This window comes from Zootoca vivipara, chromosome 10, assembly GCF_963506605.1.
Source record: "Zootoca vivipara chromosome 10, rZooViv1.1, whole genome shotgun sequence".
Classification (NCBI taxonomy): Eukaryota; Metazoa; Chordata; class Lepidosauria; order Squamata; family Lacertidae; genus Zootoca; species Zootoca vivipara.
Genome location: NC_083285.1, coordinates 8,030,675 through 8,048,716, shown reverse-complemented (window position 1 = coordinate 8,048,716; position 18,042 = coordinate 8,030,675). Strand labels below are relative to the sequence as shown.

General features: G+C 40.1%; 1 protein-coding gene across 1 annotated transcript in view; it reads left to right on the top strand.

Annotated features, from left to right (window-relative positions):
* The window catches only part of LRRK2 (leucine rich repeat kinase 2), a 75,459-nt gene that overhangs the window by 13,508 nt on the left and 43,909 nt on the right, over positions 1-18,042 (top strand). The window contains exons 4-15 of the mRNA XM_035126473.2: positions 1,310-1,398; positions 3,542-3,676; positions 6,125-6,259; positions 7,440-7,571; positions 8,570-8,689; positions 10,422-10,537; positions 11,437-11,516; positions 12,508-12,614; positions 13,522-13,651; positions 14,921-15,045; positions 17,046-17,173; positions 17,825-17,969. Of these exons, the coding sequence (XP_034982364.2) occupies positions 1,310-1,398; positions 3,542-3,676; positions 6,125-6,259; positions 7,440-7,571; positions 8,570-8,689; positions 10,422-10,537; positions 11,437-11,516; positions 12,508-12,614; positions 13,522-13,651; positions 14,921-15,045; positions 17,046-17,173; positions 17,825-17,969 (1,442 nt within the window). The remainder of the gene's footprint in view (positions 1-1,309; positions 1,399-3,541; positions 3,677-6,124; positions 6,260-7,439; positions 7,572-8,569; positions 8,690-10,421; positions 10,538-11,436; positions 11,517-12,507; positions 12,615-13,521; positions 13,652-14,920; positions 15,046-17,045; positions 17,174-17,824; positions 17,970-18,042) is intronic.

Below are 18,042 nucleotides of genomic sequence, written 5' to 3'. Positions count from 1 at the left end.
GGCAGAAGTTCAACAGTGATTATAACTCATTGCAGAACCATGTATGTATCATGTTGAAACTTTCAGCTGCATTGCATTTCACCAGTGTACCATAAATATCTTATGAATATTTTGCTATATGAGCACCTCCATGCATTTTTATGCAAAGTGATAGTGGTCAAGGTCATTTTGTCGTTGTTTGCCTTTGAGCCTTGCTATAGCCCCAGCAACAATGCCAGTCCCTTCAGCAAGAACTCATTTTGGTTCAAGTGTATGCACGTCTGTGTGTATGTGGAGAAGTGGGGAGAATGCATAACATCTTCCTCTGATAATCCAGGAGATCCTTATTTATTTTATTACACTTGGATCCCATTTATACCCCCACCCCACCCCACCAAGGACCTTAGGGCAGTTCTATCCCCCTTTCATTCTTGGAACGCTTTGAGGTAGGTTAGGCTGATTCAATAGTGACTGGCCTAGGGCTTTTGAAATTAATGGCTGAGTGGGTATTTGAACTTTAGTCTCCCCAATCTAACTCTCTAACTCAGGGCAGTTCAACATGCAGTCCTCAAGCCCTTTTTTAGAAGCTCTTGGCAACATTTGATGCCCCTTGTGTGAAGTGCTGGACTTTGGCAAGGAGGTGTGAGGGCTCTGACAGGGTCCTAGAGTCCTCTATCCTCCTTCCCCAAGCCTAGTTCATGCTTTCTCAGCTTTGGGAAGGAAGTGGGAGGGTTCTAGGACCCCTGAGAGCCTTGCATCTCCTTCCCAAAGCCTGGCTCCTCACTTATCCAGCTTTGGAAAGGCAGCATGAGTGTGTGTGTCAGTGTGTCAAATTTTGGCTTTGCTCCCCCCCACCTCTGCACAACAAGGCAGTGTGCAGCCTGTGGGTCTCTGTCAAAGTACTTTTGGATCCCATTTGGTCTGAAAAGTTGGGCTGCCCTGCTCTAATCAATTTGGCTCTCTTTGATTATTTAGGTGATGTGAGAGGGTCCCTAGAGGTCTGAATGCTCAGTATACAGGCAGATATTTGATTACAGCCACCTGATATAGATAGTGAGATTTGTGTTCAGAGGTGCATGGATATACATCTGGATATTCATCCATGTTGTGATATTCATTCAGATTCCATTAGCTAGTTGTGTCTTTTGAAGCATATGTCCATCTCAATTGGTAGTTATTCGTTGTTGCACTCAACTAGAGCAACTATGTATGTCATGTTGTGATTTTTATTAACTCTGATGTGGAAGGAAAGTACTAGCTTTCTTGAAACTTACCGTAATTTGAGTGTTTTGTTCTGGTATCAAGTTCATTTTTTCTGTTTTCACTTCAGGCTCATTCTTAAGATGCTTAAAAACCACAATGTGAACGTACACCTTTCAACAGTTGGCCTCAAAGCATTAAATATGCTTCTCGCTTCAGGTACCGCCTTTTCCAAATGTTACAATTACTTAGGGTTAGAATATTGTACAGAATGCTGCCAGTCTTGCATTTACCTTAACCTGTTACCTTTACCTTACCTGGTGGCTGTTCAATCTATATTGCATTAGTTAATGCTTAGTACTTCCTATCCCAGGATAAAAAAAGTGTGTACAGTGGTACCTCAGGGTAAGTACTTAATTGGTTCCGGTAGTCTGTACTTAACCTGAAGCGAACTTTCCCATTGAAAGTAATGGAAAGTGGATTAATCTGTTCCAGATGATGAAAAACACCCCCTAAAACAGCAATTTAACACAAATTTTACTGTCTAATGAGACCATTGATCCATAAAATGAAGGCAATAATCAGTGTACTGTACTGTAAAATAAATAAGACAGTATTTTAGATGAAAAAAATTTAACATTTACAGTGGTACCTCGGGTTAAGTACTTAATTGGTTCCGGGGTGCCATTCACACCCCAAAAAGTACTGAATCTGAATGGTGATAGTGTGTGTGCGCGAAGCGCTGATAGAGCGCTTCTGCGCATGCGCGAAGTGCGTAGATCGCTTCTACGCATGCACGTGCGGCAGAACCTGGAAATAAAACACTTCCGGGTCCGCGGAGTACTTAAACTGAAAGTACTGAAACCGAAGCGTACTTAAACCGAGGTATGACTGTATGTGTGCCATCAGTATCCTATTCCTGGATTGAGCAGGCAACTGTTGTAGTGTGGCCAAAGCTGTTCAAACATAGAGCCAGAAGCATAATTGAAAATGGCACAAAACCCACCCATCATTCTCCAACATTTATCTGTGGAAGCAAGGAGGTAATCAGCCACCCACTTTATGCTCTTAAGAGGGTGGGAGAGATAGATTGTTAAATCACATTTCGGCATGAGACGAAGGTGTCACCCTTCCTAGTAAAAGGATTTAAATTATTTTGCATCATGATTCTGGTCCTAGGTACTTCAAAGCAAGCATGTTACCTGTTGCTTTTCTGAGGGACACAAGCTTTTGCACACCAGCAACAAAGTGAGTGGTTGGCACTGTGGTCTAAACCACAGAGCCTAGGGCTTGCCAATCAGAAGGTCGGAGGTTCTAATCCCCGTGACAGGGTGAGCTTCTGTTGCTTGGTCCTGCTCCTGCCAACCTAGCAGTTTGAAAGCACATCAGAGTGCAAGTAGATAAATAGGTACCGCTCTGGCAGGAAGGTAAACACTGTCTCCACGCACTACTCTGGTTTGCCAGAAGCGGCTTAGTCATGCTGGCCACATGACCCAGAAGCTGTACCCCGGCTCCCTCGGTCAGTAAAGCGAGATGAACGCCGCAACCCCAGAGTCGTCCGCAACTGGACCTAAAGGTCAGGGGTACCTTTACCTTTACCTTTAACACATGAATCCTGCATTGCCCATTATCAAATTATATAGATGCAGAATATGTGTAAAATGGCTGCTAACACTTTTACTTTTGAGAACATTGCCATTTTTTATGATATTGGTAATGGATTGACAGTAGGATCAAGGATTAATGTTGTTCTAGTACAATATTTATTTGGTAGTAAGTAGGGGTGGGAAAGAAATTCAATTCAGTTTGCATGTAAAGGTGAATTTTTGTAATCCATATACAGCCCTGTAAAATAATTCACACTTCTCAGAATTTTCCAATGCCAAGCATTGTGTACAAAAGTGTATATTAGGTTAAAGTGTGTGTATAATTGCATATGTTAGTGAAAATAACATACAAAATGCATTGTAATAGGGGAAATTCCTTTACAAAAATATGTACAAAGGCAAAATTGCACACAAAAATGGTGATAAATTATGCTGGTGAGTTTTTGTTTTTAATAACAAACTGATGTAGAAATGTGGAGGACTGAATTTAAGAAGAATCTGACAAATTTGCCCATTCTTAGTAGGAAGTCCCATCAAATGCAGTGGGTTGTACTTCTATTCTACATAAACATGCATCAGATTGTTGTGTAATTTAGGCGTGCAATCTACATGCATACCGGGGAGTAAGTCCCACTGAATCTTTGTGGCTTATTTTTGACAATCCAGTTCTGAGATAATGTATTTTAAAGTGGTTTGTGACTGCAGAAAAAAAGAAATATTTTGGTAAACCTGCAACTTCCCTCCCCTATTTGTAGATGCAATAACACTTCTTCTCTTGGAGGAAGGAACAGACGTATTTTTACTGGTATTTGATGCCATGGACACATTTTCTGATAATGAGGAGATTCAGAAATATGGATGTAAAGCTTTGCACGTGCTTCTTGAAAAAGGTAAATCGTGAGAACAGGTATTTTTGCTCTTGATGTTCTTGGTGTTGCCTGATGAAACAGGAAATATGTTTGTGAAATAAGGTGTTCCAGAAGAAAAAAAAATTGGTTAAATTCTCAACTGAATCATTTAAATTACTCATTTTCCAAGCACTATTTTGGAAAATAAAGTGACAACAGTAGTTCTGGGTGGGTAGCAATGATAACCTGCAATTGTAAGCTGCTGCTGCAGCTGCTGCTGCATGTTCCAGGAGAGAAGAATTGATTAGCCTAGGTGATATTGATTAAAGAAACCACCTATTCCTAAGATTGACAGCTGCAGGAGTGTGTGGATATCTGCATCATCACTGGGGCAGGGAACTACAGACTGTCCAGTAAATAAGGACACATATCCCAGATCACTTGATGTTGAATTGGTACCTTTATAGTCTTTAATTAACCTGTCTGTCTACTGATTGGTGTCAAAGCAGATCCCACCCTTCATTCCTTTCAATACATTCCTTGACCTGCCAAGCACTGGAAAACCCAAGGCATAAAAGAGGTGCTATGCAGTTGCCCTTAGTGCTCCTTTGCTTGTTTCTGGGAAGTTTTGTGACTGCTGTGGCCAGCTGCAAATCTTCTGTGACACAGCAGCAGGAGTGGTAATGGCATACGGTCAATACACAAATGCTGTATCTGGATCACGGACATCTCTTAGATCTTGTGCCAGAGCTTGGCCTGTTAAGCATCCACTCACAGTTTTTGTGAATTTAACATTTAGTTAATAGCACAAAAAACTGACCAGTTCATGCCGAAAAATCTATTTTAACCTTAGAAATCCTCTTCTGAAAATGGTACAGTGTTTTGTTTTGTTTTTTTAAAAAATCATTTTCTATAAGCAGATCAAAGTCGACAAACTTGTTTGATGCCAAAAAGGTGTTACACATTATTCTTTCTACAATTTGCCACGTACAGTAGGAATTTCAGAACTTCCTGGTAGACTTTTATTTTTAAAATCTAATTTTCTTTGGAGATGTCTATCTACTATCCTTTAATTATACAACAGTAAATACCTTTGTGTCTGACTTGTGTTTTGTTTGGAAGATGATAATAAAAAGAAAACTGTATTAAGTTGGTTCATCGGTAAGGACTGCAACTTAGCGGTAGAGTGTGTGCTTAACACACACAAGGCCCCAGGTACAATATCCAGAATCTTCAGGTAGGTCTGGGAGAGACTGGTCTGAAACCCTGGAAAACTGCTTCTAATCAGCACGGACAATACTGGGCTAGATGGACCAGTGGTCTGACTCAGTAGATGGCAGTTTCCTGTGTTCAAAATCCTCCTGCATGCTGCTATATGGAAAGTAAATAAAATAAAACACATTTGTAGTTAATGGTCTTGTTTTTGTTCACCAGAGCTCATACCCAACAACTGTTGTTAGTATCAAGGCAATAGCTAGAAATAATTTCCTAGGGAGGGGAGTTGGAATACAGTGGAGTTTGGTGTGTACAGGAAGAATCAAGCAGTCATGAAAACTATATTTTGGATCAGACAGGAAATGGAAATGTGTCACACTTCCTATTCCTTTTCCTCTCAATCCTGTACAAAATTCCTATTGTGCAGACAACCAGCATACATTCTAAACAAGGGGAAATAATTCTCTCCCTGCTGATCCAACCCCCCCCCCAAAAAACACCTTTGACTTCCAGTCAAAGAGGAGATGTGCAGACTGCCCTCCTGTCTGGAGTTGGCACATCTCTTAGGTGCATAGCTGTCAAGTTTTCCCTTTTCTCGCGAGGAAGCCTATTCAGCATAAGGGAATTTCCCTTAAAAAAAAGGGGTGAACTTGACAGCTATGCTTAGGTGGAGGAGATGTTGAAGTCTTTTTTGCTAAAACAGAGAACCAGTGAAGGAGTTAGCAACAACCAGCTCACACACTCCCCACCTTAGGATAAAGAGTGGGTAAGTAATCAAATAAAAATACGTGCTTACACAAGTGGTCTGCTCATGTTAGCTGTGCAACATTAGAAGACTGAAATGACACAGCTGAACAGAGAAATCACAAGTCGCTATCTTCTGTTCATAAAAGAGGAGATATCTTTACCAGTTCAGATGTGGAGGATCAGGATGGATCCAAGGATGGATCCAAGCTGCAACAGAGAAGAAGTGGGTGAAGTGGCTTGGGAGCCTTTTTTAAAAATAGGTTCATGTCTCCCTAGCTTCACTCTTAACTTTTCTTCCCTATTGTTAACTCACCTGAATCAGAATTCATTCTCTCATTTACTCTTTATACTTTAGAACACTCAGGTTTGCTTTGGTATGAAGAAGAAAGCACGGATAGTGGTCTGGTCTGGTGTTGGCAGACTGCTCTTGTGTTGTCCCAGGCATATCCTTAGTTTGCCTTCAGTGAATGAAAATGGATACATGTATCAAAGAGCTTATGTCCTTATGTCTTTGTTTTTAAATTTCAGTTCCAGAGGAGCAGCTGATTGAATTTGTTGAGGACAGAGATCACATGATCATACTGAATGTGCTCAAAAAATTCCCCAAAAAAGAAAACCTAGTACTCCTTGCCCTGTTGTCTTTACATTCATTGGCAGGACCACGTAAGTATTGTAGTTTTTAATATTTAGAGTGTGCATGCGGTGAGGGTGTGCCCTTAAGAATTAATCAGCAGTTCCTGTCTGGACTTGCAAACAAAGGGCAGTTTTCAAAGAGAGATCATGGGTGTGCTCTGATCTGTATTTGATGTCTGAAAATTATTTCTGAACTGAAAGGTGGGTGCTACCTTTGTTTTGGCTCAGTTCCTCAGTATAAGAGCTGTACTGAAATTCACATCCCCTTTGTTAAACCATTTTTACTCCATGAAAACAGGAGTGAGTAGGGATTGACTGTGTGCAAATTTCATAAAACTTTCATAAAACTTATTGGGAGTGACTTGACTTGCTTTGCATGAGGTTTATAGGCGGTTTCTTCTCATTCATATTTTCACTTTCTTAAAAATAATTTTAAAAGGTTAACTGCTGCTTGTAGCAGTGGCAAGGTTCTCCACAGCCTCCTAGCCATGTTTCCTGCACCATAACACCCATGGGCATAATACTTAATAGGTTTAATCATGCTCGCCATATGACCTGGAAAGTTGTCTGCGGACAAATGCTGGTTCCGTCAGCCTGAAAGTGGAGATGAGCATCACATCCCATAATTAACGACTGGACTTAACCGTCCTGGGGTCCTTTACCTTTACCTTTTACCTATGTTCCTAATGTAGAGATTAAGCAGGCAAAGCTTCTCCTGGCCTGGAGATATGGAGTGGAAATTTGGAAGTATAGCAAAGCTGTGCATGAAACGGAGCTAAGCACAACTGGAAGGTTCAACACAACACACTGAGATTCTTTTTTGGGTGGGTGTCAGCCTTTGAAATGGTGGCTGCTGGCACTCTTTCTGCTCAACCTACAGCTGGCATGCCAAAGCTAAAGTGGAAAACATTTGAAAATAAAGGTTTCTCAGAATTTTGTTTTGAACATTATAACAGTACATTGAAACTACGTGTGTTTGCCTAAGATAATGGGAATGTTCTGTTCAGAATGCAGAAAAAAACCATGCTTGGACTAGCAGTAGAAATACACAAGGTGATTCTGTTGTGCACACTTCAGTCTTACAATGAATTAATATTTCCGTCAGTCAATTTTAAAAGAACACTTGTGCATAAATCTTCATTATTATTATTATTATTATTATTATTATTATTATCATCTCAAGTAAGTTTATTCCTTCTGTTGTGTTCAGCTAGCAATGCAGAAATTCTCATGTCTGGAAATGTGAGGTGTTACAATGTCATCGTTGAAATGATGAAAGATTTCTCCGACAATGAACCAATTCAGGAAGTGAGCTGCTGCTTGTTGCACAAACTTGCATTGGGTGAGAACATGATCCCCTTTATTTAACATGGGGGATATTTCTAGAGTACACTGGAGAGAAAATTAGTAGTAAAAATAGTGCATAAAGAGCTCCATGAATATAGAGGAGCTTCTGAAGCCCTTCTTTCTATGAGAGCAAGTTATGCTGCCTGACAATATTTCCTGAAGCTCAGGGGAAGCAAGAGAAGCTGCAGTTGAAAAATAAAGCTGTGAAACCCCAGTCAATGCACAGAAGCACTTGCTAAAGATCCAAGGAGTTCTTTGGCTCTTGGGCACTTACATAATTTAAAAAAGTCTCATTTGTTCAGGCCTTTTCTCATCTGGGTGTAGCTGCCATAATCGAAGGAAGAATCCCCTTTTGTGTGAAAAGTTGTGTGTTTAGATTTGCTGCCTCACCAGAAAAACAAAACAAAACGCCACATTATTTAATGTGTCAGATTGGTACTGCTTGGGAGGGATTTTCCCGGTAGAAACATAGCTTTTGGTTTCAAGATTTGAATTTGACTCCTTGGGACTGTTTCCTTTTTAAATCAGGGATATGGAACCTGTGGCTCCTGTTAGTCCCAGCCAACATGATCAATGGTCAGGGTGTTCAGAAATATAGTCCAGCCACATCTGGAGGGCTACAGAGCCACAATTGCAAAACCAATCTTAAACGCCTTTGAATAGTTGTGATTCCTCAGAAGGAACAGAAAGCAGGCAAGGGATTGGACAGAGCTTCCATCTATTTGACCTTCCCTAAAGCAACAAAGTTTCCCCACAGCAGCCACAATCACCCCAGTTCGTGTACCCCCACTTTTGCAACCATGTAGAGATAAAAACAACTCACAGTTTTTTCGAGAGGGGAATTTGGGGGTCATTGATTGAAAAATTGAATTTACTTTTTATGAATATCTATTTTCTTCTTCATATGATGGCCATTGCTGCACAGTATGTGCGTAAAATGCATGCATCCAGTGTTTGCATGCGACTCAGCTTTTTTTCATCTCTTGTATACAGAAAACTTTTTCAATATCCTGGTATTGAATCATGTACATCAATTCATTGTAACAGCTGTCGGAAAATACCCTGCTAGTGCAAAGCTGCAGGCTGCAGGCCTCAGTTGCTTGGCTCTTCTCAGTAAGTAGCTATATAAGTTAAAGAAATTATGTTTCTCAATGCTCCTACAACTTGCTGATAGAATAGTTTTGTCATATGTGACTGCAAAATTGTATGAACAATAGCCACCTTCAGTAAGGAAAAAGCTAGACCAGTCTTCCCCAATATGCTGCCCTTTAGATTTTGTTGGACTAAAACTCCCATAATCCCTGACATTTGGCCAAGCAAATAGTTGGAATCCAAAATATTTGTACAGTAGCAGATTGGGAGAGACTCCTAAAGGACTTTATAAACACTTTGCTGGAACCCCCCTGCCCCAGATCACTATTGTGTTTTCCACTTTTCTGAACCGATGGCTGCTTTCTTTGTATCCCCTTAGCAGCGCATTCATTACTTCTTGTTAGAGCTGATCAGCATAAGGTTCTTGCTTGCTGCTGAAAGCAGCCTCCCTCCTGTTGAATCATCCGTGTTCTTCCTAAAGGATGGAGGGGCTCCTGACCCTGTTCCTCACAAAATATTGTTGAGGTCCCCATGTTTGAAGCTAATGGAGACTTCCAACATGACAGCTGTAATCCATGTAATTATCCCACAAGTTATGGATGGAGCAGGTATTGACCATGAGGAGGATGCTTTGGGCAATGTTGCTTTGGCACCTCATAACAGATATTCCAGTTCTTTGTTTCCCTTCTTCTCTATTCAGACTCCTGATAGCTTCCTCATCTCCAATCAGGTTACCAGGCCACCTGACTTCTTATGCAAGTCTGTCAACAGCACAGGGGCTTTCCTTTCTCCCTGAAATTTTCCTCAACCTTTGCATCTTACAACATTTCTATGTACACCCATCATGTGCCATAGAGTTTCTGTTCTTGTATTTATTTTTCTACCACTCTGTGTGTGCTTTCTTGCTGGTGAGACACAGAGAAGCCACACTGTGTTTGGGACTTTTAAAAAGGGGGAGGAGAATGGCCGTCTTCTGCTTACCCTGGCAAGAGGGCAACCATTCCCATTCTGGCCTAAAGCAACACATGTAGCTTAAGACCTGTAGCAGAAAACCTGAGAAGGCTTAGTAAATGGTATATCTCCAGAATTCTTAGAAAAGTTTTCTTTTTTAAAATATGAGGAAATAACCTCAAAATATCTTTGTTTGAGTGTAATAGTTTTAATCAGTTAAGACCAAGACAGTCAAGCAGCTAAATACTTGGAATGGAAGACAGTCCTAACACACAGTCTTAGCAGTCATAAGCTTGCTTTTAATTTCAAAGCATCTTATTCTGGCTGAAATAAAAGCAAATTGTAGACAATAGGAACACACCATGGGTGTAGCGGGGGTGGGCAGCTGCCTCACCTAGATCAAGTAAATCAATAAAAACACTTAACTGAGGTTCTGCTCCCACTCTAACATGAAGTCTGCCCCTCCTAACATGGAGCCTGCCCCCACCCCAAATCCTGGCTATGTGCATGGAGCACACAGTCCAAAGTTTTAATTAACACCATTCTGTATCAAAATGCCCATTGATACCAGTGATTGGGTTTCAGCTTTAACAGAATTCAGTTGTTGTCTTAAATTCTTGAGTCAATTGGTAGCTTGCTGAAACTTCTGTTAAAAGGCTTCTGCTGTAAATATGTCATTGTGCTTTCAGTTTTCCTAATAAGCAATCTTGATCCTTGTGTTTCACCTTCGGTAGTCTGTTCTAGAGTGTAAAAACAAGGGAATATTCATATATTCAAAATGCGAATAAACTTTTTCCTCAAGCGGAAACAATATTTTTAAGCAGAGACTTGGAAGAGGAGGAGGAAGAAAAAGAATTGTGTTGGCTGGAAGCCTGTTATAAAGCATTAAAATTGCATCAGAAGAATATAGATGTGCAGGTAAGAAACTGCAGGTAAAGAATTGGGAAACTTGAGAAGAGTCCTAAATGATGTTCTTTATATAAATTGCAACCATAAGAAACAACAATCAAATTGGGTAGAATTTTTTTCTTAAGCATTTATTTGCTGCCAGTAATGTATTGCATTCTTTTAATGTATTGCATTCTTAATTTTCAAATTATACCTTACAATCTTCAGTGTGTTTTGTTCTCAGAAGTGGTTGATTTTTTTCACCGTTTCTCTGTTTCATTTCTTATTTCTCTGTTCTCATTTCTCTGTTATCATCTTACTGGTGAGGAACTGAAGCTCGGGGACAATAGTTAGCATAGTTGGACTTGGCTTTACTGTGGTCCAGAAAGCAGGGTCCAAGGGCTTGAAGTCTTGGGCTTGGGATGGAGGAGCTTAAATGCTACGACTTCCTTGATCCCTCACCTATTGCTGCTTGACAGTCTTGTTTGGTCCAGATTTTTAAGCAAGCAGATACGATTTGTACTTCCCAGACTAAACCAGGATAATACAAAAGGCCATTATATCCATTGTATCTGCTTGTCTTATTCTAATATATGATGTCATTCCTTCTAATTTAGCCACAAGCCATATTTTATTTAACTTCTCTGTTCATGTGAAGCATTGTATGCTGTGATTCACACGACATCAAAACTAACTTGGAAAATTTTTTACATTACAGATTAAGTTCACATCGTTTATTAACAACAGTACAGTAATCTCCCTTCCGTCTCAGTTACAGCAGCCACTATGGAGAAATTGTTTTAGCACTTTAGATTGAAGTACATGCTGTGGCCATGAATTATATTGATGATTCTTCTTGGAATAGTTTGGAAAGGTTTGATTGAATTTATTGACCAAATAGTTTCTTTTCTTGTTCCTTCCTTCACTAGGAGGCTGCATGTTGGGCTTTGAACAATCTGCTTATGTACCAACGTAATCTTCATGAGAAGATTGGAGATGGAGACAAAAAGTTAGTAGCCTAAATTGAATGCATGGAAATGTGAACCACTAGATTTACAGCCCAAGATCTGTTTTTTTCCTCTTCAATATCATTTGTCTTAAGAGTAAATTGGGAGAAGGAGACTGCCTTCTAGTGACACTGGTATTGTTGCTTCCCACATATCTGTCTTGCATGGCAAAGAGGACAGCCTGCACCTAGCCACTCCCTTAAATACACCAGGGCCGGACTGGGTGCAGCTGTCATGCCCCTGCCCCCGGTTGATCTTGTGGGTGAGGCCCACCTCACCTATAAGGTCCAGTGCGGCCAGAGGTAGCCCTTCCCCCGGCCGTGCAGGAAGACGACAGCCTCCCAGAACCAGCCGTGGCCAGTATTACCGTAGTGGTAAAACACGAAAGAACATAAGGGAAATCCTTGGACTAGGGTTTGTGTGTAGAACTCCCTGTTTGGAATGTTCTCACCAGGGAGGTTTGTTTGGTGCCTTCATTAAATATTTTTAGGTGCCAGGCAAAAACATTCCTCTTTAACCAGGCCTTTGGCTAATATTTCACAGTCTTTTTAATGTGTCTGTGGGAAGGGGCGGTATTGTTTTGCTGTTTTGGTTTACTTATTTACTTGTTTTTATTTTTTATTCTGTGAACTACCCTGAGATCTTATGATGAAGGACAGTATATAAATTGAATTAACAACAACAACAACAACAACAACTTAAACCTTACGGTTTCTATTTTTTCTGGCACAGTTTGTTCATTGTTAACCTTTGGAGCAGGGATAGAACTGGTGATAACACTGACAAGTTACGTAGATGAAAATCTGACTTTGTTAAATCAAAAATAAAAATTACCCTTATGTTGCTTTTAGTTCCTGACTGCTTTGGAATGGCACTTTGGCCCAAGATGCATAGTGACAACTTGATGCTAGAACAGAATAATAACATTTATTGGTATCTCTTTTTGCTATAACAATGTTTGATTGTTATCATATCCTTTCCTGTTTGCATTAGATTCCCAGCCCACAGACAAATGATGCTATCCATGTTGATGCATAATTCTTCAAAAGAATTGTTTAAAGCTGCTGCAAATGCGTTGGCAACTCTACTGGAGCAAAGTGGTAAGGGATTGTGTAACACTAAACCAGAGGATGGAGTGGAGCACAAAACCTGTCCTTGACACTGAATTTGTCAGATATAAATTTCAGGGATAATTTAAGATTTAACTAGAATGACAAACAATTAACAATTTAGGGCTGTGAATATAATAGTTGGTTTGATTTTTTCACAAATTCTTTTAGAGATGCAGTTCCCCAATATCCTCTGCTCTCAACCAGACACATTGCTCCCTCCGATTATAAATAAACACCAGTAACAAAAAAGTAAGGAGAAAAAAGGAAAGTAAAAAGAACAAAAAAGTATTTAAAAATGTTCCACGGCATGATATGTCATCAGTTTTGTTGGTCTCCAGGTGTTAGCCTGCAAACAGCTCTACAAACCCATTCCAAATCTCAGGCAATTTGTGGGCTAGATCTGCACTAAGGCTGCAATCCAAATCACATCTACTCTGGAGTAAATCCCATTAAATTCAACAGGGTTACTCCCAGGTAAAATAGAAAAAAATTCCTTCAGTAGCACCTTAAAGACCAACTAAGTTTTTATTTTGGTATGAGCTTTCGTGTGCATGCACACTTCTTCAGATACTCCCAGGTAAGTGATGTTGGGATTGCAGCCTAAATTAGTTGCACGTTATGCCATTTATATCAATGGCACCAAAGTCATGTTGATTTCAGTAGTGCACCTAACTTATACTGCACATCCCTTACATACTTAACAGAGAATCAGTTGGATTGAATTCAGTTGGACACAGATCTGAGTAGACTTAAATCAGAATGCTCGTTTAGTCTGCATCCAACCTGAAGTAGATTGTTAAACGTGTCTCCTACCTTTTGGGTAAAAATGAAAAAGGTAGGTGCTTGCATTCAATATTCATGCTCTTTTTCATATAGTACCCTATTCTTATTGTAGTAAATATTAGAACAGTTCTGCTGGCAAAAGGAATACACATGAATGTGCTGGAGATTATGAAGAAACACTCCAACTCCCCTGAAGTTGCAGAAAGTGCTTGCAAGCTGCTGAACCGTGCTTTTGAAGGAAGGTAACGAAATGTAGTTCTGTGATAGGTACACCCAAAATCAGAACCACGATTTTGCAAATATATCAGTATTCATGCATTATATCCTAGAGCAAGTTTAAATTTTGCACTTCATTCATGTGATTTGTATGCTAGTTTTCTGTGGGGGTGGGATCATGCTCAAGGCAGCTTAAAACAAAGAAACGGGGATGCATTTCAAACAGATGCTACAAAATCAATTTCACATTAATACAGCAAAACAGTAGCAAATATAATAATACACAAAAAACACATTTTATACTATAAATATAAGAAGCTCACTTAAACATGCAGCATCCCATAGCAAACATAACAAGGGAGCTTCACAGTTTCACCTTAGTCCTAGAAACACCCTCCCATGATGATGCTTGGTGTCCCTCTCCTTCTGCAGCTTCTTATAAGGCTTCCAAGGGCAAGGTATGTGGTGGCTGGAAACACTCAAACCCTTGATGTTACTCACAGACACTCTGCTTGCTTTTAACCCACCCTCCACTAACAACGCAATCACAGAGAGAGGCACAACAAAACGAAATAGTTCTCCACAATACAAAAACATGAGCAAATACCAAATCAACACAACAACTAGTACTGTACAGCAAAACAATAGCAAATAACCAGATCCTAGTACTAATACTCTACAAATGTCTGTGGAATTTTTTTTCTTTCAAACATAGGGCAGATACTACCACACATCTCATGGGGAAAGGCATTCCATTAGCAGGTGCCACCACTGAGAAGGCATCTCCCATGTTGCATCATAACAGATCTCTTATGCCTGAAACACAGTCAAGAGGGCCTCAGTTGCTGATCTCAGTCAAGGGGCCTCCCACCACTCACCCAGGTTGATGCTGGATTTTATCATATTTAGTAGCTACCTGTTCGTCTTGGGCACTCTCCCCCACATTACTGGACAATCTCACCATGTGAGCCACTGCTTTTCCATCTGCTTTGGAGTGTGGAGGGGCTGGTGTTCAAGAAAGACAAGATCACAGCCCTTTTCAGTATGAGGAAATAGGTGTGTATTATATTGGATCCTGGCCAGGACACATAAATAATATACAAAAATATGCAATATTTCATAATGTGAAAAATAAGGGGTATTTAATAATCAGATAATAATAATTAATAATTTATTATTTGTACCCCGCCCATCTGGCTGAGTCTCCCCAGCCACTCTGGGCGGCTTCCAATCAAATATTAAAACAATACAGCGGTATTGTGTGTAATTGATAATGTGGTTCGTTGATCCTGCAGTTTTCCCCCTCCGGATATAATGACAGAAGTGGCATCGAGAGTTGTAATGGCTATGAGAAAGCATAAATCATCCCCATCTGTACAGCTGGAGGCACTAAGAGTTATTTTACATTTTATGACTTCAGGTAAGAAAATGCATGAAGAATACATCATAATCTAAATGAGCAACTAGAAATAAGGAGTTAATGAGCCTGCTGTCTAGTCATTTTGCTGTATGGCTTCTCATGAAATAGTGATGGAAATGAAAACTTAATCAGTTTCTGCTAATAGGAAGCCAAGTGATTTTATGGGGAGGAGGGGGACTTGTTGATGTAGGAAATACAGTGGTACCTCAGGTTGTGGACCTGATCCGTTCTGGGGTGCCGTTTGCACCCCGAAAAGTCTGCAACCCGAGTGACGCATGCGTGCAAGCATGATAGAGTGCGTCTGCATGCGTGAAACACACAAAATGCTTCTGCACATGCGCGCACGGAGAAACCCAGAAGTAAACACTTCCGGGTCCACCGCGTTCGTATGATGAAAAAATGCAACCTGCAGTAGATGCAACATGAGGTATGACTGTAAACAAAGTTTTATATGTTTATGTCCCATTGGTTTATGGGAGAAAGGTTTAAGTATGTACTTAACTTTCCCATTGAAATTAACGGAAGTTATAGGTGTTTTGAGTTTAGATGGATTCTGGGTTGTAATTTGTACTTATTCAAGGTGAAAACATCAGACCAATACATATTAATTCACAAATGCAAATTAATTCATAATGTGTCACATACCTCTTTTAGTTCAAGTTGCAAAGTATCTGAAGAAGTGTGCATGCACACGAAAGCTTATACCCAGAATAAACTTAGTTGGTCTCTAAGGTGCTACTGGACAATTTTTTTATATTTTTAATATATATTTCGACTGTGTCAGACCAGCACAGCTACCTACCTGAATTTCTGAAGCTGGCATGCCGAACAGGCAAAGAGCCTTTAAGTTCTCTGTCTTGCTTCCTGGGCTCTGGAAGGTCTCATGCAGGCTCTCGAAAAAGACCTTCCCAGAGTCCAGTATAGAGCTTTTAAGCTCTCCACCTTGTGTGTGTTTAATTTGTGGTTGCATGTCGGCCAGCCACCATGCACATAAAACATTAAACATAAGTTAAATGCAAGTTTCAAGTTGACTGTGCAGCTTTTGGTACGTGCTGAAAATGTACCTCTTTATTCCAGCTTTTGACACTTGAGGTGTATGTTTTAGGACCCTTCTTATTTCTGTGATTTAAGTTACTTTGAATTGTTTTTAATACTGTGTTTCACTTGTTGTAAACCTCCCTGGGACCTTAGGATGTAGGGCAGGTTATTAGAATTATAATAATTACTAGCTGGCCCTGCCACACGTTGTTGTGGCTTAGTCTGTTAAATGGGCCCTCAGAGTCCCCCTTTTGACTCCTCCCCCCACCTCACCCCGGGCTCATCCGCTGCAGCCAAGTCAGTTGGGCAATGCTGCGGCCTATTCATTCGGCTGGGCGATGCTGGGCCTTTTGCTGCAAAAGGCCTGTTTTCAGTTGGTTGCCGTGGAATTTTGTGATGTCACCGATTGTCTGCAGCCAATGGAGACGCTGCTTCTCTGTTCTATTTCCCAGCATGCACTTTGGTCTGATTTGTGAGTTCTGGAACACGTGTTTTTGGGGGGTTTTACATGGCCCAGGTGTGACATCTGTCTTTGAAAACGGTACGGGCTTGCTCTCATAGTCACATTTGGCATTGTGTCAAAATTTGAACACAATCGATCAAGCAGTTTTGGTGAAACGTGGATACTAACAGACATGGCCAGTTTACATTTTTATATATATAGATTATTAATAATACTTGTGTATTGTCTTCCCCAGCATACCATAATGCACTGATAGATTAATCTTCTTTTTTTACTTTTGAAGATATCAGCAAAATAAAATAACAAATTGCAAAAATTGTTATATAAAAAGAAAGAGGGAGAAACAAGCAGCTGATTACTTGGTCTGTAGTCATACCCAGAGAAATTTAAAGTGAAAATATTGGGCTTTAGATTCATATATATATTGATATCCTTGACTCATTTTAACTAAGTATTTCTTTTTACAAGGAAAATATTTTGGGGTTTTTTTATGTTACAGGCATGCTGAAAAAGCAACCAAATAATTCTGACTTGGGAGATACTGAGTTGGCGCTAATGCTGAAAGTGATTAAAAACCAATGTTTGTTGCAAGGTGTTCACTCATTAGTCCTTGATGCTCTCAACACGGTATGACTCAATTTTTTTCCTTCCAGGGCAAATTCCCTCTACATAATTTCAGTCTCGTTTTCCTTTCATATCGAGATTTCTTCTGTTTCTCTCTACTCAAGTTGGAATGTTCCATCCATATTAAAAGTGTAAAACATAAATCGTGGCCTCCTTGTGTATTGAAATGTAGATTTATTCAACTACACAGCATAATTGTCATTTAATGATATCACTCACTTATTTGCCCGGGTTATTTAAAGTTCGTAATGCTCATCTGTCACTTGAAGCTCTCTGAGGACATGATCTAGAGCTTTAATGTACTAATGCACGCATTTCTGGCAGTGCAAGCAGCATATCACCAACACACCCCGACCTCCGCAAGGAGACTGGATGCTGCTGGGCAGTTGTCCCAAGCAGTATTCCATCTCTTAGGCATGTCTAGATTTTGCCAGTGCTTGGCTTCCTGTGCTCGTGCTGAAGGGCATTATCGCAGTGATGCAGTGGTTATGAATCTCAGTGAGCCTTGAAGAAGTCTTCCAGAATAATAGATGTTTTTAAATGTAACAACTGGTCCTGCATGAATTACAAAATTTAGTAGAAATAACTTAACAGTTTGTTTTTGCATTTTCCATATAAGATAACCTTACTTTACATGCATGTTTTTGTTTCTAGTTTATTGGAAATCCTGGTATTCAGAAATGTGGATTTCAGGTACTTTCTTCTGTTGTGGAATGTTCAGGTGCTCTAGAAATGTTGACACAGCAAGGAATGACAGATACTGTACTCCATACGCTACAGATGTATCCTGATGATCAAGGTACAAAGCAAGATGGGGCTAATTGCACTTAATTGCATCTTGCATAACTTAACTGCATCTAACCCAATCATCC